Source organism: Lampris incognitus, chromosome 5, assembly GCF_029633865.1.
Source record: "Lampris incognitus isolate fLamInc1 chromosome 5, fLamInc1.hap2, whole genome shotgun sequence".
Classification (NCBI taxonomy): Eukaryota; Metazoa; Chordata; class Actinopteri; order Lampriformes; family Lampridae; genus Lampris; species Lampris incognitus.
In genome coordinates this window covers 12487645-12509833 of record NC_079215.1, presented here as the reverse complement: position 1 = coordinate 12509833, position 22189 = coordinate 12487645, and the positions used below count along the sequence as shown (strand labels likewise).

Genomic DNA, 22189 nt, shown 5'->3' with positions numbered 1-22189 from the left:
GAGCAAATGTGTATTTGTTGACAAAGCAGGTCGCCGAACTTGACAGCACCCAAATGCATCTTTACGGCGCAGGCCTGGGGAGGATCAGTTATGATCTACTGATGCGAGACCTTTCTCCTTAATCTGATCAGTCCATTGATTCATGCACTCAACATGTCCCCTGCAGAAATGCGCCCGGCACACGGGACGCCCATCTGAGTGTGCGTGTGCTTTGTTGACAGACAGACCCAACAGTGGGCTACTACAAGTGAGCGCGGCAGCTTGGGGCCTGCCACGCTATGGCACTGATTCATTGCACAGACGAATTCGAACGACACCAATGTTGGAAAAGAGAAGCCGTGTCACCAGGAGAAACCTTTTCATGTGACAATCCAGTGACATTCGCCGCTCACTTTGAGCCAACCAGACTGCTTTTTGGACTTTGTTGTTCAGGTCATGACACTAACCTACTACGAGCATTCACTAACCCTGTGATACAGATGCATACAGACAAAAAGAAAGATAAAGAGTCAGATAAATGGACACACGTGCATACACACGTGCACACACATGTGCACACACACACACACACACACACACACACACACACACACACACACACACCATGTCACCCAATACTTGTGGGGACCCCTCATTGACTACATTCATTACCAGGCCCTTAACCCTAACCCTAACCCTAATCATCATAACTACATTCCTAGCCTTAACCCTTACCCTAACCTTAATCTAATCCTAATTCTAACCCCAACCCTAAAACCAAGCCCTAATCCCAAAATAGACCATTTTCCTCATGGGGACCTAGAAAATGTCCCCACAAGGTAGGCGGTTTTAGGTTTTTCTACCCGAACATTCGGACAGAAAAACCTGGCGCGCGCACACACACACGCACGCACACACACACACACACACACACACACACACACACACACACACACACCAATGAGGACCCCTCATTGACCACATCCATTCCTTTCACAGCCCTTAACCCTAACCTTAATCATCAGCACTACATGATTACATGCTTAACCTTAACCCTTAACCTAATTCTAACCCTTAACCCTAAATCCAAGTTCTAACCCTACAAAAGACCCCTGAAGTTGTGAGGACCTGCCAAAATAGCCTCACAAACCAAATTTGTCCTCACCAGAAAGGTGAGCTGTCAAGAATCAGACCTCACAAGTACAGGCTGAACAAGGGGGGGGGGGGGGCAGGGACCACCAAGGCTACCTTCAAAAAACAGCTTTCCACCCCAGTGTCTAAAGCAAGAAACAAACAAACCAAAAAAAAACTAAATTTGCATTCGTGGTCAGGTTAACATGGCAGCAGGCACTTCATGATAACCTTACCCGTCTCACATCAACATTGCTGCGGGGGACCTTAAAAATAAGGGCCCCTGGGTTGTAATCAGGTATGTCGTTGCTCTGCTATAGAGCTGTCTGCCAATGCCGTAACTATCACACAGAAAGGAGGGGGACGGAAAAGCTGGCTCCAGCACAACGTTTACAATTCCCAGCGAGTTCAAACTCATCCCAAACAGCCACTTGGTTTTAACATGTTTGTGTCGCCCTCCTCATTGCGCCAAACGACATAAGCTGCAGTTGAATTGACAAGAATACACTCCGTATTTCAAGAGCAGCTGAGAGCCACTGGCCCCCTACCTTGCCCCTGTACACGCGCGCACGCACACACGCGCGCGCGCACTCACGCACACAAACACACAGACGGAGAGGTAACGGGCTCACCTTTAGGGAAGGGGTTCGGTTGAACAACATAGAGAAATGCGTGGACCACATGAAACAGAATCCCGATGGGCCCCGGTTCATAGTAGGCATGGGTGTCATACACGGCGGACGGGACAAAACCGAAATTCAGCGGCTCCACGGGCGGCGGGGAGCGCTGCCTGCGCACCCCCGCGTCTCGGAGGCCCTTGCTGGGCCCGTCGCCGTCCGGCTCGCTGCTTGTGGCTCCCCAGCAGAAGAGCAGCACGAGCCACGCTCTCCACAGCATGGCTTGCACAAGTCCAGTTTAAGAAAACGAAAAGTTTAAATAAATAAAAAAAAAAAACGGAAAGGAGAGGCGGAACAACAAAGCCAAATAATAATAATAATAATAATAATAACAATAACAATAAAAACCCGTTCGTATGGAAAGCGCCGGTTACAATCCACGAGGGGGATGGAGAGGGAAGAAGAGCTGATGACGTAGGCGAGCACCTGTCTCTCAGCGGCTTATCCTCTCTCACTCCGCCGCCACCGCCACGGACGAGTCAGCGGCATTAGAATGATTAAAAAATAAGTAAAAAAACAGATAAATGCATCGCTCGGGGTTTTCAAAATGCCCGACGGTCACGGCGCCAGTTCCGTTAGCTGTCGGTTTCGCGGTGATGGCACGCCGTCGACATCTTCTCCCCCCCCGCACCGCCGCGCGAAGAAGAAAACCCAAACCCAAACCCGCGCCGCGCCGCTCGGCTCAGGCGACTCCGACTCCTCCTTCAGCTTAGCCTGGGCACGAGCGCGTCCTCCAGGTGTTCCCGCGTGCCGGACTGAGGCGGATTGTGGCATGAAATCTGTTCAACCCCCCCCCCCCCAACAACCAGTTAGCTACAGCAAAATGTGAATTCTAAAGAAGAAGAAGATCACTAAATGATTCAAACTCTTCTGCTGAAAGTCACACCTGCCAGTTAGCTGCAGCAAAATGTGAATTCTAAAGAAGAAGAAGAAGAAGATCACTAAATGATTTAAACTTTTCTGCTGAGAGTCACATCTGCCAGTTAGCTGCAGCAAAATATGAATTCTAAGGAAGAAGAAGAAGATCACTAAATGATTCAAACTCTTCTGCTGAGAGTCACATCTGCCAGTTAGCTGCAGCAAAATATGAATTTAAAAAAAACACTAAAATGATTCACACTCGTCTGCTGGAAGCCACATTCGCCTGGATCAGCTGGGGGGGGGGGGATTTGCCCCGTTAAGTCTTTTGCGTGTCAATGCTCTCTTTCATCCACTTAGTATCACCTCGATTGAAAAGGGGGGGGAAACAAAAGGTCAGACCACCTAAAAAGGACCCCGCAGCTCTTGATAAGTACGTCTTTTAGCGGAGCTGAACCCCCAGAGGAGAAGTCCCGGCTTTGAATGGCTGCGATGACAGACCCCCCCCCCCCCCCCATTCACTGGGAACAGTGGGCTGCAGTGTTGGCTCACTCATCTACAGTGGCTTTCGCCACAAAACTTGGTGTCACTGTGTGCGTGCTCACTGGAACATAGCCAACATGTGTGCACACGCAAGTACTAGAGTCGCAGTCTTGTACGATGCCTTCATAACTGCTGACATAGTAAGACATTTTGAATCACAACAGATTTTTTTTTTTTGAAAAAAAATCTTTTAATTCTCCTTCCGAGTACAAGATGCCTTATGCAGATGGGTTGTACATGAAAAAATAGGATTCAAATTGAGCAATATGTATAAAAAATCTGGCTCATTCAAACTTCAGATTTATTATGACATACACAGTTTGATACACCCACAGTCTTGAGCCCTAGCTTATTTTTGGATGGAATTCGTCCTTGTGACTTCTCACAGACAGTAGGGTTGGACTTGGCTGCTGACCAATCGATTGGGACCACACCTTCTGGGCCACTGAGGTTGACTGAAAACAAATAGCTTAAGAGCTGTATAGTCATCAGCCGGCTAAATGGCACATCCTGCCTTTAACATGGCTAAGATGGGTGGATACATTTGGTTACCTTTTTTTTTCTTCTTTTACAAAAATCAATGCCAGCAGTTAAATACTGTGCACGAGAACTTACCAGGTTCCCCAGACAGATATTTTCTAGCTCCCTAGTAGAATGACAGCAACCTCTCAAAAGACAAGGTCAGGCTACACCTTGAAACCTGAAGTTCTACTTACATTGTTGTGTTCACAGTGCATAATTTTTGTGGACTCTTGTTTCCTTGGCTATAATACGGATCTTGCAAATTATGTTACAATGTCAATTAGTAGACACTTTTATCCAAAGCGACATACATCTGAGAGTTAACACAACACAAGCAAACAAGGATCTAGTCAGGAGGCAACAACACATGTAAGTGCCAAAAAACTAGGTTCAAGTCCCATAGGACATAATTGTTCTTCAGTCCACCGTGTTGCTTGTGATGCAAGTTTGGTTATCTAGAGCAGCTGTATCTTCGCTCGTCAGTTTGATTTTTATTTTTTTGAGGCAAGATGCTTTAACTCACAACTGAATCTTTTAATCTCACTTTTAAATAGTGCTGATGGCATCTATTCTTTTATCAAAATTTGATCACGGGTTTTAATCACTAGGCTTCTGTACGGAATGGTAAAGATGTACGTAGGACACGTGGTAAAGTGACGCTGGTGTATCAATGTTGAGCTACAAGGATCTAAACTTAAGTTAAGCTTAGCATCATGATACCCTTACAAAACACTGTAGACAACAGGTTCCATCATAACAACAAATAAGATGCGTGTCTATGGTGTGATCATGATTATCTGTAGGCTACATGCTTGAGGAAGGAGGATATACATGAAGCATATTGGTAAGAAGCTTATCCAAAACATCACTTCAAGATGGGAAAAAAAACAAAAAAAACAAAAAAAATCGCCAAATTAATCTGGCATGGAATCCACCTCAAAATAAACACTAGTGTCTTTAGAAATAGGCATGGTCTTATAGCAGTGCTTCAAAGTAACATCATCACCCAATGGCATTACACTAAATCCTTCAAACGTTAAAAGTTTCCTTTAAAACAGCATCTACATCGTGAGCTAACCATAAGAGCCAAATATGGTGTCAACAGTCATTCTTGAGTAACTAAGTGTCACTCTATTCCTTTGATCAAACTGTTGCGACCTTGACCAAACACAGCTTCTGCACATCAAAGCCACTCGTTTTAGATCAAAGTGGTGAAAAACGTACATGTAGGTGTTTTTGCAGTAAAACTTTATAGACTGGGCTTCAAACCTGTGAGACTTAGTCTGGCGGCTGAACATGACCAGTCATAGAAAAAGCAGAGATTCATAAATCGTAAAAAAAACAAAAAACATTTCAAATATTTAAAATTTTTCACCTTTTGAAAAAACATAAAAAACTTATAACTTGTTCTGAGTGAGAAAATCCAAAGGGGGAAAAAAAAAATCGCGCTCAGTGCTCAGCCAACGTTATGATTGTGCTTTTGGGCGCTTCCTCGCACAGTCCAGCTGTACATTTCCAATAATCACATGGGAACCGGTTTTTACATCCTCGCATACTGTGCTGCAGCGAGGATAGATTTGACCATCTGTGGTTGTACAGAACTTCTCTCCCCTCATATCATCAGTTTCAATCGTCTCAGGGTTGCCATGACGACCATGACTGACGAGACGGGGGATTCTGGTGGAAGGTGCAGGCATTCCGTCTGACGAAGACTGATATGGCCTTGTGACACGCCTAAAATGGCTGTAGGCCTTCGGTAGTTTAGTTAGCAATAAATAATCAATAAATACTCCAGAGGACGACTGCACCAGAATGAGTCCTGTCTGAGTGTGCCTCATGACCCCCACTCCCCCATCTGATCCCTGAACCTTCTCATGTCGCCTGGGCGTGTTACAAAGGCATCAGTCTATACGATTGCCGCAGATTGTGAAGCGATCGATCTCCAACAGGTCTTTCTTGGGTGTCCTGTGTTTAAGACCATCTCCTTCCATCCCTGTGTCAGTGTTGATAATTTTGCTGTCATCCTCGTCGTCGGGCGTTGTCAGGAATGTGTCCGAGTCACTTGTGGGCAGTGTGGGGGCGGGGCTCTCTGGAATATGGGCGGGCTGAAAGACAGCCGTTGTCGATGACACCCCTGCTTTGTCTGTTACTTGTTCTGTAAGACAGCAAAGAAATGTACTACATCTAGTACCAACAGTACAATTCAAGCGTGTCGTGTCCATCGTATTTTGTTTTAATAAAACATATACATGGGAAGAAAAGCAAAATATGCAAATATTCATCAAACGACTGTTTTGGTTGTCATTTAAATTAGGTGGCAGACACAAAAGGTAGTGTCACCAAATGGCATTTCAATCATCATAGCTACATGGGGGAGTAAAGGGCAGGGGAGAGAGAGAAATGCCTGTGCATTGGGGGAAGGAAGGGAAGCCACATGGATAAAACAGCAGAAATCCAATGAGGCACATGTGTGAAGACCGATTCTGAAAGATGATGAGGTTGACACGACAGAAAGAAGCTCAGATTAAGGCTGGGCACAAAAATGCAACATTAATGTTCAAGTGCACGCGCACGCACGCACACAAAGATAGAGAGAGACAGCGGTGGAGACAGACAGAGAGATGTACCTTGTGGCAGAGAAGTGGGAATGTGTTTTGTGCGGTGCGTTCTGGAGTTGGCACGACTGGAGGCGGCAGAGGGCGGAGGGTCAAAGAGCTTTTGCTCCATGTTGGCCTCTTTGACAAACACACACGATGTCCCCAACAGTATGATGCTATTCAATACCTTCAGCGTTATTATCCTGCTCGCACAAAAACACACAAAGTACAGGTTTTCAAAATGTAGGTAAAACTTGACTGATATTACCAAAATTGGGAAATTGGAAATAAATAATCAAACAGCATGTGTATTGCAATAGTGTAATATTTTAATTACATAAAAACAAACCACATATCACTTATGGACATTTACCCCAAGTAGAACAGCAGCACACACATAAAGGAGAGTGAGCCCTGGATCTTCACCGAGCTGGTCACCACTCTGATCAACTGAACACAAACAAACAATCATATCTGCTCAAGTTTCAATAGAATTTACATTTAACTACCAACTGCCAATATCCCCACAGAACGAGAGAAAGCGACTGACCAGTAGAGCTAGGGGGAGGGGGATGAAACCCATCCTTCTGGACACTGAGTCACTGTAGTCTGTGTAAGCCTGGGGAAACAATAAACAGACCACATCAGCAAGCATCAATAACTGGCAACATCTCACTCTCTCAACAGCTCCTTGGCTGGAAGAATGTCCCAGTTGTTTTTTTACTCACATTTTTCTGTCGGCTGCTGACTAGATCGAAGGCAAGGCTAGCTCGGTACTCCCCGTAAACCTGGAAAATGCAGGGAAGGCATGTTGTAGATTAATGTTATTGAATTTTAAGAATCACAAACATTCCTATAGAGTCAGTCAGCACACATAAGAAAGTCCAGTTAGTAGGTTGCCCACATAGATTAAATGAAGTGTAACAAAAAATACAGTTTGAAAAAAAAAGAAGGAAATAGAAAATATATATATAAAATTGAGAAACAGCAGGTTGCTTCTACACAATGTAGGGATAGTTGATTTGATTTTTTTATTAGGATCTCTTTTAGCCAAACTGGGCTATTCTTCCGAGAGTCCCCAATATAAAAACATCCCTGTAATAGACTCAAACAGAAACAACAATATTTGAACAAGTAAAACAATTAAAACTCAAAATTAGCCCCTTACATTATGGTACACACGAAATAACATTAAACAGATTACACCCACCGATGCCCTGTATACAACAGGGAAGCCACTTTATATACAATGAACTATATGTGCCATCATTAACTACATATTTCTATTGTCTCACATACATTAACTTAACATTTTTTTACAACTATTCTTAGCCATCACTGTAGTGGTGTCAGGTATCATATTAAGCCTACATGGCTTTATACCTGCAAAAGTAGAAAAATAAAAAATGAAAGGGCTGATGTAGAAACCCGGGGGCTCTCTGGGAAAGCTAAAAGGAGAGATAAAAATGACCAATACAAACAAAAAAGTCATGCTGTGGTTCATCAGCATGTTTATTGCATGAAACTGAAGCAGGTAAGTGAAATTAGTTAATAGGTTAGTGTAGGTGAAATGTAGGTGAGCTACCACAAAGGCAGAGTCGGATTGAAATGCAAGCGCACAACAAAAACTATGTGGATGTGCATGTGTGTGTACATACTTATACACAAGGGTTGAATACAAACAAGTGGGAGGCTACGTGAAGGAAGTTTGCACGATTGAGTTTGACATTCTGGGGCTCAAGGAGTTAATCTCTTCCTGTGGGAGTGGTTTTCTTTACATAACTGTATTAATAACAACCCCATGAAGGAAACGAAAGGAGCGAGGAGATGAAATGCTAGCAAAGAGCTCAGGATGGACAGGGCACAAAGCAGAAGGGGGCTGACTTGACTGACAAGTATGTTCTAGTCCTGACTACTTTCAGCGATCGTCTTTTGAGAGAGAGACTAAAAAAATGAGAGCGAGAGGAAAAAAAACCTCAAGTTGAGAAACACGTAACTTAATGTAGGTCAGTGGTGGAGGTTAGGAAGATGAAATAGAAGTCTGCAATTCAAATCTGTTTGGAGGGAACCAAGTCCCCATTGTAGGGGTTGGTCCTTGAAGACATATCAGGGGATTAAAGTTGCCTCAGTTGTATAAACTTGCTCAGTTAGTAGAGACCACCCATCCACATACACACACACACTTGAAATCATGCAAATACACTCACATCAGCACTAATGTCATTGAATTTTGTGATGAAGGCGTGCTTGACAACATCCACAGCGACTTCAGAGGCCATCACCATGATAACATCGGGAAACAGCACCCACAAGTGGTCTGTGATCAAACACAAAAAAAAAAAAAAACAATAATCAGTAATATTATCAGCTAATTACTGGAAAAAAGATCCAAACTTATTCCAGCCAGTGAGGAACGAGTCTAGTGAAACAGCACCATGGCTGCGTTGTCATACTGCTTATAAAACAGCTGAATACAAGACTACTGAAATCTACTGTCATCCACCAGTGATGTTTGATGTTCTAGTGCAAAGCGGCAGGTACCAGGGTTCCACGAGAACTGCTCCATATTTCTCAGACACACGATGAGTAGGAGGATGTAGTTGGTGAACCTCTCTTTTATGTCTGTGGAAAACACACAAATCAATCCTGGATTAACCTACTTTGTAAAACACCGTGGCTGAGCGCGAGTCCATAAATTTGCCTTCTGCAAAATCGCCAAGTTCGAACGCCAGAACAAAAAGAGGTCTAAACAGAATGATGATTTCGCCTTTTATTACATGCAGTTTTGCCGTAGTCTGAGATATCATGCATCACTCACCGCTGTTGGACATCTGGAACAGGTTGTTCTTCTCAAACTTCTTGAACACGCTTCCTTTGATCTCCACAAACTGCAGAGAAATTAAGAATCACAACAACTGCTTACTGTGGATACAAAAAGTCGACACACCACTGTTAAAATAACAGGTTTTTGTGATGTTTACAAAAAAACAAGATAAATCGTGTCAAAACTTTTTCCACCCTTAATGCGAAATTGCAACCTATAAAAATAAAGTGAAAATCAGAAAGATTTTAGGGGGAAAAAATAAAAATACAAAACTTACAATAACCTGGTTGCATAATTGGGGATGCGGCTGTGTTCAGAATTAACCAATCACATTCAAACTCCTACAAAATAGTAGTTATTGTACATCTGACATCAATTAAAAGTGACTGATCAATCCCAAATAAAGTTCAGCTGTTCCTGTAGGAGGCAGCACGGTGGCGCAGTGGATAGCGCGGTTGCCTCACAGCATGAAGGTCTTAGGTTCGAGCCCCGGGGGTAGTCCAACCTTGGTGGGTCATCCCGGGTCGTCCTCTGTGTGGTGTTTGCATGTTCTCCCCGTGTCTGCATGGGATTCCTCCGGGGGCTCCGGTTTCCTCCCACAGTCCAAAGACATGTAGGTCAGGTGAATTGGCCATACTAAATTATCCCTAGGTATGAATGGGTGTGTGTTGGCCCTGTGATGGCCTATGGCCTGGCAGCATGTCCAGGGTGTCTCCCCGCCTGCCGCCCAGTGACTGCTGGGATAGGCTCAAGCATCCCCGCGACCCTGAGAGCAGGATCAGCGGTTCAGATAATGGATGGATGTTCCTGTAGGCTTTTCTTGACATCTTCTTGGTTGCATCCAACTGCAAAAGCCATGGTCCAGAAAGAGCTCGCAAAGCATGAATGGGATCTCATTGTTGAAAGGTATTGATCAGGAGAGGGGTACAGAAGAATTTCCAAGGGATTACATGTACCATGGAACACAGTGAAGACAATCATCAACAAGTAGAGAAAACATGGCACAACAGTGACATTACCAAGAACCGAATGTCCCTCCAAAATTAATGAGAAAACAAGGAGAAAAGTGGTCAGGGAGGCTGCCAAGAGGCCTACAGCAACATTAAAGGAACTGGGGGAATATCTGTCAAGTACTGGTTGCTCCCTACATTTGAAAACAATCTCCCTTATTCTTATGTCCCGGCTAAGGGATAGGGTGGCAAGACGGAAGCATTTGACCAAAAGAATAAATAAATAAATAAATTATCCAAGCCCAGCTACATTTTGCAAAAAGATACAGCCAGTCTCCCAAAACCATTTGGAAAAATGTGTTATGGTCTGATGAGACCAAGGTTGAACTTTTTGCCCATAATACCAAAAGGTGTTTGGTGTATTAACAACACAGCACGTTGCCTTTTGGTGAACACCATACCCACAGTGATGCATGGTGGCGGCAGCATGACACTTTGAGGCTGCTTTTCTTCAGCTGAAACTGGGGCTTTAGTCAAGGTTGGAGGGAATCATGAATAGCTCCAAATACCAATTGATTTTGGCACAAAACCTTCAGGCATCTGCTAGATAGATGAAGAGGAATTTCACCTTTCAGCACGACAATGACCCAAAGCATACACCAAAATCAACAAAGGAATGGATTCAACAAAAGCGGCTCAACGTTTTGGAATGGCCCAGACCTGAATCCAGTTGAAAATTTGTGGGGTGACCTGAAAAGGGCTGTGCATAGGAGATGCCCTCACAATTTGTAGGATCTGGAACGTTTTTGCAAGGAAGAGTGGGAAAATATTGCCAAGTCTAGACGTGCCAAGGCCAATTAGGGGTGTGCACACTTATGTAACCAGGTTATTGCAAGTTACCCCCCCCCCAAAAGTAATGTTTGTTTTTCACTTGGATATTATAGGTAGTAATTTCACATTAAAGGTGGGAAAAGTTCTGACATGATTTATCTTGGTTTCATTTTTTTTTACATCATAAAAAACTGCTATTTATAACAGGGGCTTGTAGACTAAGAGGCACTGTACGTGGCTGTGCGGACATATAAAAACATTTCAGTTAATGGTATTCATCTGTAAGTAAGTGTGCTTCTGTGACTCACGTTGTTTGACATCATGATGGTGAGCAGGGACTTGTTATGGGAGTTGAAGGCTACGTTCAGAGTAGTGGCCTGAACCATGATGAGGATGGAATGGAGAACTGGGATAGGAATTGCTTAGGGAAAAAAAAGAACGACCAGAAAAATGGGGGCTATAGGAGAGGACATTATGGTGTACACATGTATGTACAATCACATGCATATGTTAACACATACACACCGACGCACACTTGAAAAAAGTCGTGTTTTTTTTTCTTTCTCCTGTCTCATTCTAATCTCAGACAGCCACAAGCACACAAAAACTCATCCTTCTCAGTGAGGATACAGACATAGAGCACAGCCATAAGGAAGTGAGGAATCACTCCTATATGTGCTCTTTTCTTCTCCTTAGGCTCTGTGGCTGTCCAGTACAGAGCATCCAGGATATCCTGCCCAAATGATGAGAATAGGCGGTCCGCCACCTAACGAGAACAATGGAAGTGGGGGGGATAAACAAAAAAAGATTGATTCAGAGAGTACTTAACTGTATACCAGTATCACAAATATAAACTTTTGATGATGTACCTCTAGCATATTGTAGATGATATAGAGCTTGATGACAGACTGTCCTCTGATGAGGTGATACATCATGGAGTAGTCTACATAGCTCATCATGGAGTAACATAGCACCATGATGAGACCCTTCAGCACATCACACACCTGGGCTGGCTGGAGCAGACGGGAGCCACTGAATGTGTGCGCATGCACACAGGTGCATAGACACACACAAACAATAAACACAAAAAAACAGCAGGAGAAAGCTAAAATCAATGACAGAATGATATAGCAAAAGATGGTTGGTAAGTAGTGGCTGTCACCTACTCTAATTGGTAACTTGTTGTCTAATAAGTTGGAAAGAGTACTTTGCCTCCCTCTGGCGGTTGAGAAAAGTAATGTACTGTAGAACATTTTGTGTTTTTACATGGAAATTTCTGTTTTGATGGGTACCCAGAACAGTAACACTCCAGAATTTGTTAATAAAACTATGTAGCTTAAAACAACTTTGGCTTTCTTCTCATAGTGTGTCAATATCCAAAACCCAGTGGTGCGAATCTTTTTTTTTCCAGTTTACACACAGCAACTCTGCTAAATGACCATTTCTAGAGTTTGCAATTTGTATTGTACACACATTTTTGAAATGATAAGCAGATGTTGCTGTAATTAGAATCACACATATAAGAATGCCATCTTAATATGGCTTTTTAATTGGGTCCTTCACAGATATAGTTTGACTAAGGAGATGTGTTGAGCTGTAATTTAGCTCGAAGATTACTGCGCACTATATATCCTGTAAATTACTTGCATTTTCCTTACCTAAGGCCACAGCATGGCAGTGTGAGAAATCGTAACAATGCCAGCAGCACTCTGAGGGGAAGAAGCGTGAACACGTGGAGAAAGGCATCCAGACACAGGAAGAAGCCAAATGTCATCAACTGAGGTGACACACACACACACACACAGAAAGAGAGAGAGAAATCAGTTTTATCCATTTTACATTAATAATGTAGACTCTTATTTAACATTAGTGTCTACATCATAACTATGGCTATCCATCTCTACATTCTAACATTAAGTATTCCGTTTTTTGGCTGGATCTTTTTTTTAATCTGTTTGTATGTACCTTCTCCAGCTCTTTGGGGATACGGAGGCAGGTGTAGACCCTCTCCCGACGTTCTGTGTATTTGGCCTCGTTGTGTTCCAGGAAGTAGCCTCTGGTAAGCTCAGCACTTATAAACCTGACTAGAGACAGGTCTAAAGCCAAAAAATGGGAGGAAGAACAATCAGGGATGTTACAAACAAAGGTGTATTGAACTTTACAGTCCTTTTACCAACATCGGTCATTGTTTCTTGCATCCTCTAACACACAAATGCACACACAAGGCCAGAAGGACAAGAAACCTGAGGTAAAATGGTCCCACTGCAAAGTACAACCACTTAAGTCAAAATAACAGCAGCAGTTTTCAGGCTCCAGATTTCTATAGACAATCAAGGATGTGTTTACACCTGGACATTTACTCACGATGCAGTTTAATGCCACGCGTAAACAGGGCCTTTGAGAAGGAAAGGCGATCGCATTTTATAAAATGGCTACTTAAAATACATCTTTAGTTAGAAGTGTAAATGCAATGTTTATTTAATTTCATTTGTATGAAATCTGAATACAAGTTCTAAAAAGGGTCCAATATGCCAATTGCTTGCTTTATGAACCCCAGTTGTTCACATATCAAACAAAATCTGATTATGACAGATAGCGCTACAGACAGAAAGCACATCTTCGGTCTGACATGTTTATTTTTATAGAGCCCTGTGAATATATCTTCATCACCTGCCTAAAATAGATTGTCGCTGCTAATGGGATTTCTTCCTTTTGACTCTCTTATCATAAACATCCAACACCGACTGATAAAAATGAACCAAACTGAGCGGCTAGCAGTGTCGGACAATTGTTAGATTGGAAAAAAAAAAATCAAACACAGAAGGCCAATCCACTAAACCGGATAAATATGGCCGGTAGAGAAAATAAATCAACGAGTTCATGGTTCTTCTTCTTTCGACTGCCCCCGTTAGGAGTCGCCACAGCAGATCGTTTCCATCTCTTCCTGTCCTCTGCATCTTCCTGTCACACCAGCCACCTGCATGTCCTCCCTCACCACATCCATAAACCTCCTCTTTGGCCTTCCCCTTTCCCTCTTGCCTGGCAGCTCCATATTCAGCATTCTTCTCCCAATATACCCAGCAACTCTCCTCCGCACATGTCCAAACCATCTAGACCTCGCCTATCTTTGTCTCCAAACCGTCCAACCTGGGCCATCCCTGTAATACACTCATTCCTAATCCTGTCCATCTTCATCTCCACCATCAAAAGCTCACAGAAATTAGTATGAACAGCTGCTGCAAACACACAAACGTAAGCAGATGGATGAATGATCAAAATTCGTTCTACTGAAGCCGAGTTCTGTTGAGACGAGTTTAAAAAAAATCTTTTGACTTTCTTTGACCGTTACTTTTCTGTCACACAAGCTTCTGTAAGTAAGTGAACTAAGTGATGAAAGGCAGTGTTGAAAGTGTGCCCTGATAGGAACAACGGCCAAGAAGATGGCTTTTACATAGCTTATAACACCAAAATACCTCTGTGTGTGTGTGTGTGTGTGTGTGTGTGTGTGTGTGTGTGTGTGTGTGTGTGTGTGTGTGTGTGTGTGTTCTCTCGTGTGCGTGTGTATTTTCATTTGTACACACTGATACAGCCAGTGTGGGTGAATCTTGCAAAAGGAGGTTGATATTATTAAGCAATATGATTTCATAATAGAAAGTGAAAACATGAAAGTGGTGGTTAGCTACCGCACGTGTAACAACAAGACATCAGCATCTACTACTATTTTCGGCTGCTCCCGTTAGGGGTCGCCACAGCGGATCATCCATTTCCATCTCTTCCTCTGTCACACCAACCACCTGCATGTCCTCCCTCACCACATCCATAAACCTCCTCTTTGGCCTTCCCCTTCCCCTCTTCCCTGGCAGCATCCACATTGAGCATCCTTCTCCCAATATACCCAGCATCATCTCAATCTTGCCTCTCTTGCTTCGTCTCCAAACCGTCCAACCTGAGCTGGTCCCTCTACTCGTTCCTAATCGTGTCCTCCTCCGTCATTCCCAATGAAAATCTTAGCACGTCCAGCTCCGCCTCCTGTCTTTCCGTCAGCGCCACCGCCTCCAAGCCGGACAACATAACCGGTCTCGCTACCATCTTGCAAACCTTCCCTTTTACTCTTGCCGTCGCAAATTACTCCCGACACTCTTCTCCACCCACCTCCACCCTGCCCGCACTCTTCTTCGCCTCTCTTCCGCACTCCCCGCGTCCATGGTTCATGGAGATCAATGACTCCCTAGACGCCGCCTTCGAGGGCGAACGTTCAAAGCAGCATTACGTCCAAGGCAGCGTCCCATTTATGCCCAAAGCTGCGCGAACCCAGCTCGCCTGACTCGACTATCTCCAGCAGGCATCGGGTAGTCAGTTAAACGCGGTGCTACCAAACCAGTCTCACACTTGGGGAAATTCAGTTTGCACGATCATAGAAGCCAGTTAACGTTAGCCAGTTAATGTCGCGAATGATCCGTGCAACGCAGTCCGTGGGGTTTAGGTTTAGCAGACGCTGGAAGATATAGATCACCCCGTCCGAGGTTAAGCACAGGGCAGCTACCTACACGCCGGCGGCTAACGTTGCAAAACCGAAAGCACAACAAACGCTCGGCGGCTGCGGCTGCGGCTAACGTTAGCAACCCCCGGGGTTGTGCGCTGGCCAGCCGGGGGGAGGCTCGCTCTTACCGGAGAGCTGGCGTTTCTTGCTCCTGCTGCCGCCGTTTTTATCGCCGAAACCCAAAGTTTCCGCCACCCCGTCCCCCTCCCTGTTCCCATCCACTTTGAAATCCCTCCGCTCCCTCTCCTTGTCGTCTTTCTCCGTGTCTTTCTCCTCTCCTGCGCCAGTCGACACCGAGTCCGCCATCTTCGCCGATCGGTCTCAGCTGGATGACAGGTGCGTCACTCTGACGTCACACGGATCGACGTTTTTTTTTTTTGTGTTTCGCGTTCCAGAACGTTGTGCTCTTTGTTAAAGTTTCGTTTATACCGCCGCGTTTGGAACGCGTTCCCGAGCACGTGCGACTTCAACTGCTAAAATAAAATAAAATAAAAATAAATAAATAAATAAATGAGTAAGTAAATAAATAAATAAATAAAATCGCTGGCCCGTCGGGTTGCCTCGATCTTGGCGGGAGAAGCTGATTTGCTGATCGATTTATTTTTTAGTTGACATTGATTTATTGGTTAACTGAACCTCAGAATGTGTCAGCCAGAAGGGGTTTAAACCGACTCGACTGAAGTACGCCAAAGTGAACGGTTCAGTCATGCGCCCTGGACGTTTTCACCGCTTCACGGTGGGTGATCAGCTCGTTGGGTTATTTCACTCATACTGACGCTTATTTTATTTCCGCTTAAGTTATTGTAACCGGTTATTTTTTAGCCCGGTGCGGGATTCGATACGGGGTGTACTGCACCACAAGGCGACATCGCTAACCGCTCGGCTAAAGGGTCAGACACGTTAGCTCGGGGCTAACGTGTTTTATTAGTAGTTTACAATATAAACACATCTTCTAGCTGTCTCAGATAAGCACATTGAAACGTGTGGGGAAGAATAAGCAGAGATGAAAAATAGCCGTGGCAAGTGAAAGATAAACGCGGAAGGAAGGAGAATTACATTTAAAATAAAAAAAACACCGAGAACATGTTTTTATTGAAATCAGATTAATACAATTCACTTTGATACATTTTACAATAAAAAATGTTCAATGACACCTATACGACGCGTTATAGGCTATAACGCGTCGTATAGGTGTAATTAAAAATCCACATGATTTAATGGGAAGTCAAGGATGGAGACCTCATTTGATAAATAAATAAAACGAGATAATTGGGCAGCCGAGTTGTTATTTTATTCATACGGTCAGCGGGTCCATATCCACGAGGTGGTTCACTCCCTGGCTTGACCTTTAGCGAGGTAAAGCTCAGTCATGCTGACATTGGTTACTGTGAGTCATTTGACTTTATCGCCGCGGCCCCTGGACCACATGTCAGCCGGGAGATTAACGTAGTGAATTTGCGAGTCCCGCAAAAGGCCAGGGGTGCAGCGGGTCATCTGCAGCCCCCGGTGAGGGACGGGACGAGCGCGGGAGACGCGGGGGCAGAGAAGCCTGTGAGGACAGGCAGGCAGGCAGGCAGGCAGGCAGGCAGGCAGGCAGGCAGGCAGGCAGGCAGGGGGGGCGGGATAGAGTTTCTCCTGGTAAAGGATCTCCCTGGCCACCGTAGATTCGGTTTCACGGAGGGCACTCAGAGGAGCAAGCTTGTTTTCTCTCTTTTCCGCTCGTCTTTTTGGCGTCGCGGCTGTTTCGGCTGCACGGTTCGAGTCCGCCTTATCGCCTCCGGAGCAGGATGGGCGGCATGTGTGCCCGGCGGCGGTAAGGATGCCCCCTTTGTGGAAAAGGCTGACGTTTTCCGTAGCCTCCGCGCTCTCCATCGGCTCCGCGGTGCTCCTGGTCGTGGCGCTCTCGACGGAGCGGTGGGTGACGGGACGGATCCTGTGCAAAACCGGCGCCGACATCGTCAACGCCTCGGACCTGGAGCTGGAGCAGTTCATCGGAGACATTTACTACGGGCTGTTCCAGGGAGGGAAGACTAAGAAGTGCGGGCTCGGGACTCGGCGCTCCAAAATCTACAGTAAGATCAGACGAGACTCCGCCGCATCTAATTAGCACCTGGCACGCGACGTTCGATCAGCGTCATGTGCCAGCCGCCCCCATAACGCGCGCCCCCACCTGACCTCCCCCACCTGTGTTTGAACTGGGTTAGCGGACTTTGGACGTCCCCTGATCGCGCGCGCGCGCGCGTGTGTGTCCTCATTAGGATAGAAAAACCTGAACCCTACCTTGTGGGGACATTTTATGGGTCCCCATGAGGAAAATGGTCCATTTCAGGGTTAGGACTTGGGTTTAGGGTTAAAGGTTAGAGTTAGGATTAGGTATAGGTTAAGGGTCAGGGTTAAGGTAAAGGAAGTAGTTATGATGGTTAAAGTTAGGGTTGAGGGCTAGGGAATGAATGTAGTCAATTAGGGGGTCCCCAGGAGTATAGGGTGACACAGATGTGTGTGTGTGTGTGTGTGTGTGTGTCCTCATTAGGATAGAAAAACCTGAACCCTACCTTGTGGGGACATTTTATGGGTCCCCATGAGGAAAATGGTCCATTTCAGGGTTAGGAATTGGGTTTACGGTTAAAGGTTAGAGTTAGGATTAGGTATAGGTTAAGGGTCAGGGTTAAGGTAAAGGAAGTAGTTATGATGGTTAAATTTAGGGTTGAGGGCTAGGGAATGAATGTAGTCAATTAGGGGGTCCCCACTAGTATAGGGTGACACAGATGTGTGTGTGTGTGTGTCTGTGGTCTGAGAGAGAGAGAGAGAGAGAGAGAGAGAGAGAGAGAGAGAGAGAGAGAGAGAGAGAGAGAGAGAGAGACATGGTGGCAACAATATGAGGTTAAGACAGGACACATTTTTATTTATTTATTTATTGTATTTATCGACTCAGAGGTCTCTAATAGTGTCAATATCTCTAATAGGGCCTCTGGGGAAATGAGCCCCACTTAGTTGCTGCACTCATTATGTTTTGGTGTGATTTTTGGGCTTGTGCGTGATGAGTGGGAAGGGGGGGTGGGGGTTTGGACCAGACACCAGGGTGGTCGTCACACAACCTCACACGCCTTCCCACTCACGTCAAACACACACTGAGACATCAGACAATAAACGTAAGCGCGGTGCAGTGACCGAGTGCACCTGCTTCAAACTCCACCGAAAGATGTCCACTTGGTGGTTTTACTGATGGAGAAGCACGGTGTATCGTTGTAGATTCATAAGAATGACTGGGCCCATCAGCGATGCGACAATCTCCTTACAGATGAAGGGCCTGAAAACCCCTTCAGTCCTTTACTGTGGACCGTTGACAAACAGGCCAGGACGTCGTGGTTCAAGACCCAGTGTTTAAAACATATTCTTTGCAAATCTTTGATATTGCTGACAGAATGAGCCGAACACGCCTCGATGAGAGTGTCGACGTTGAAAAGTTTTTAGTGTTTCCAGGGGGACCGTTCAAATCTGTAACACAACGGGCTTGGGCTTGTCAATCAGATTTTAAGTTTAAAATACTACCCTGCAAGTTTAAATCACTCTCTGTTATGGGGGCCCATTAACTCTTATGGGGGGGGCAACCCCATCCCCCCCCACACTTTGTACCGTGTACTCCGTGCCGTGACAGATTTGTTGTGTGTGTGTGTGTGTGTGTGTGTGTGTGTGTGTGTGTGTGTGTTTATCTATCCAGGGAGAGCAGCCAGAGCTAGCATGCCCTGATTCAGCAGCATGTTGGCCTGCATTCAGACAGTTGCACATTGGAAAAACTCATTACTGCTCAATTCACGTCTGTTTGTGTGTGTCTGTGTGTGTGTGTGTGTGTGGGAGGGGGCAGTTACTCTCTCTTTGCCTTTCTTTCTCTTTGCAGTTTTCCCTAAGCTTGCGAGGACACTCAATAGTGGACTTCACATGATGGTCATTCTCTTCCTGTTGGTTGCCATAGGCTTTGCCCTTGTCAGCCTCTCCTTCTGTATTTACAATGCCCACAAGGTCCCGTACCAGAGTATCAAAGGACACAAGGGACTCTACCTGTGGAACCTCGCTGCTGGTATGTGAATTAACATCGGCAAAGCATATGTGCACTCGTACACACACACACACACACACACACACACACACACACACACACACACACACACACACACACACACACACGGGTTCAAGATAACCTACAACACAGTGGATTCACTCACTTTCTTGTCTGCTCTCATCTGCCTTATTTTCCACCAGTTGCTTTTAATAGGATTATGTTTCCTTCCCGGCCTCACAGCAAGAAGGTTCTGGGTTCGAGCCCCGGGGTAGTCCAGCCTTGGGGGGGGTCGTCCCGGGTCGTCCTCTGTGTGGAGGTGGAGTTTCCTCCCACAGTCCAAAGACATGTAGGTCAGGTGAATCGGCCATACTAAATTGCCCCTAGGTATGAGTGTGTGTGTGTGTGTGTGTGTGTGTGTGTGGGCCCTGTGTGATGGCCTGGCGGCCTGTCCAGGGTGTCTCCCCGCCTGCCGCCCAGTGACTGCTGGGATAGGCTCCAGCATCCCCGTGACCCTGAGAGCAGGATAAGCGGTTCAGATAATGGATGGATGGACATTTCCTTCCCTCCCCCACTCCCCCCGTTTCTTTTTTTAACCTCACCCCTACGCTCCATTCTCTTTTCTAACTTCGCTCTTTCTTGAACTCTCTTGAACTGACTCTTACTTGCCACGTCTCTCTGTTCTACCGGAGTACGCGTCATTCATCACCCTGCCCCGCTCTTTCTTATCCCTCTTCCTCCTTCCTCTGAACGCCCGTCCCTCCCTTTCCCCCCTTCCCCTTATCTCCTTTCTCTTCTCCTCTGTTTCCAGCTCTGTGTGGTGCCCTGGGTGTCCTGTGTTTCCTGGCAGCCATGAGACACCACAGTCTGACGGAGAGAATTGCCAACTACCGCGAGGGCCTCTTCCTCCTCTCCGTCCTGGACGACGGCCTGGACTGGTCCTTCTGGTTGGGTGTAGCCAGCGTATTCACACACTTCGCCGTGTGCGGGGTGGTCGCCATGAGCCGGATAAAGCTGCCCCAACAACAGAGCAAGAAACCCGAGGAGCCCACCATCTCTGCTCTAGACCTGCTTTACTGACCTCCAGTAAAACAACATGTTATTGCTCACCTCATACAGCCACCGACCGTAGGAGCAGATTGGACCAGAACCAGTCACTGTCAGAGACATTGTACATACGGATTCCTTCCCTCACATCCTCGTCTGGAAAGCTACTTGAAGACATAATGTACTACATCGCCAGAAGGGTCAGAGTGCATAGGCCTCCGCAGAGAGTCTACCAGGTCCATTAAGCACAGGATGTTGTACCGATGGGCCTGTCATTGCCCGATCCGTACCGGAAACCCGGTTTGTTTGACGCATGCGCGAAAATGCGTCTACTTCCTGTCGGCGGTGGGTCGAAGCAATTTACAGAAGTGGTGTGTTGTTATAGGCCTTTGTTAGGAACCGCGTTACCCAGAATCCTAGCTGCTATGTGGCGGGCTAGTGACGTGCTGAGGTCAGAGGTCGGGAGGTACGCGCGCGGAGTCCGGCGCGTGGGATAAATAAAAAGCTCCGGCGTGGATTTGGAAAAGGTCTCGGCCCACTAGTTTCAAAACAACGATCAGAACATGGTACCAGGAGCGGGGTTGTCGTTGTTGACGGACTGTCGCTGAAGCAAAACAGAAGCATCATCCCACAAGGACTGAGACAGGACACACTACGAAGACTACATGAAGGGGGTCATCTCGGGGTCAAGAAGTGCAAAAGGAGGGCGAGAGAGACAGTCTTCTGGCCTGGAGTTAATGAAGACATTGAGAGACGGATAAGCAGGTGTGAGACATGTCAGACACAACAAGAACTGAGACAGGACACACTACGAAGACTACATGAAGGGGGTCATCTCGGGGTCAGGAAGTGCAAAAGCAGGGCGAGAGAGACAGTCTTCTGGCCTGGAGTTAATGAAGACGTTGGGAGACGGATAAGCAGGTGTGAGACATGTCAGAAACAACAAGAACTGAGACAGGACACACTACAAAGACTACATGAAGGGGGTCATCTCGGGGTCAGGAAGTGCGAAAGGAGGGCGAGAGAGACAGTCTTCTGGCCTGGAGTTAATGAAGACATTGAGAGACGGATAAGCAGGTGTGAGACATGTCAGAAACAACAAGAACTGAGACAGGACACACTACGAAGACTACATGAAGGTCATCTTGGGGTCAAGAAGTGCGAAAGGAGGGCGAGAGAGACAGTCTTCTGGCCTGGAGTTAATGAAGACGTTGAGAGACGGATAAGCAGGTGTGAGACATGTCAGAAACAAGCAAACCAAAGAGCCTAGCATAGCAGATGTGCCAACAGCACCGTGACACAAAGCAGGAATGGACTTGTTTCACCTCAAAGGTAACGACTTTCTAGTGGTCGCTGACTATTATTCACTTTCCTGAAAGGGCATCGCTGTCAAACACATCGTCAACCTGCGTCAGCGGACCGTGACAGCGGTCAGGTGACAGCGGACCGTGCTTCACCAGCACAGAGAGGCAGAAATATGCAGAACAGTCTGACTTCAAGCATGTGACATCTAGTCCTCTATAGGCACAGTCAAATGGAAAAGCTGAGAGAGAGGCGTCCACATTCTCAAACAGCTCCTGGAGAAAGCCGCTGACAGCGAGTCAGATCCCTATCTCGCCCTGCTGGGCTGCAGAGC

The 22189-nt window shown here is 45.9% G+C and overlaps 3 protein-coding genes across 3 annotated transcripts in view; 1 reads left to right on the top strand and 2 right to left on the bottom strand.

Annotated features, from left to right (window-relative positions):
- prom1b (prominin 1 b) overlaps positions 1–2007 on the bottom strand; it is a 36474-nt gene extending 34467 nt beyond the window's left edge. Inside the window, exon 1 of the mRNA XM_056280322.1 lies at positions 1743–2007. Within this exon, the coding sequence (XP_056136297.1) occupies positions 1743–2007 (265 nt within the window). The remainder of the gene's footprint in view (positions 1–1742) is intronic.
- Positions 2008–3382: 1375 nt separating this feature from the next.
- On the bottom strand, positions 3383–15758 carry tapt1b (transmembrane anterior posterior transformation 1b). The gene is made up of 14 exons (XM_056279982.1): positions 15581–15758; positions 12878–13008; positions 12571–12689; positions 11782–11944; positions 11543–11678; positions 11221–11318; positions 9126–9195; positions 8849–8929; positions 8515–8624; positions 7036–7095; positions 6858–6926; positions 6681–6757; positions 6338–6510; positions 3383–5865 (listed from the first exon to the last, which is right to left on the bottom strand). The coding sequence occupies exons 1-14, from the start codon at positions 15756–15758 to the stop codon at positions 5612–5614; spliced, it is 1719 nt and encodes a 572-aa protein (XP_056135957.1). The 3' UTR covers positions 3383–5611.
- Positions 15759–17271: 1513 nt separating this feature from the next.
- clrn2 (clarin 2) lies at positions 17272–20586 on the top strand. Its single transcript, XM_056281130.1, has 3 exons — positions 17272–17524; positions 19348–19527; positions 20318–20586. The coding sequence occupies exons 1-3, from the start codon at positions 17272–17274 to the stop codon at positions 20584–20586; spliced, it is 702 nt and encodes a 233-aa protein (XP_056137105.1).
- The last annotated feature ends 1603 nt before the right edge of the window (positions 20587–22189 follow it).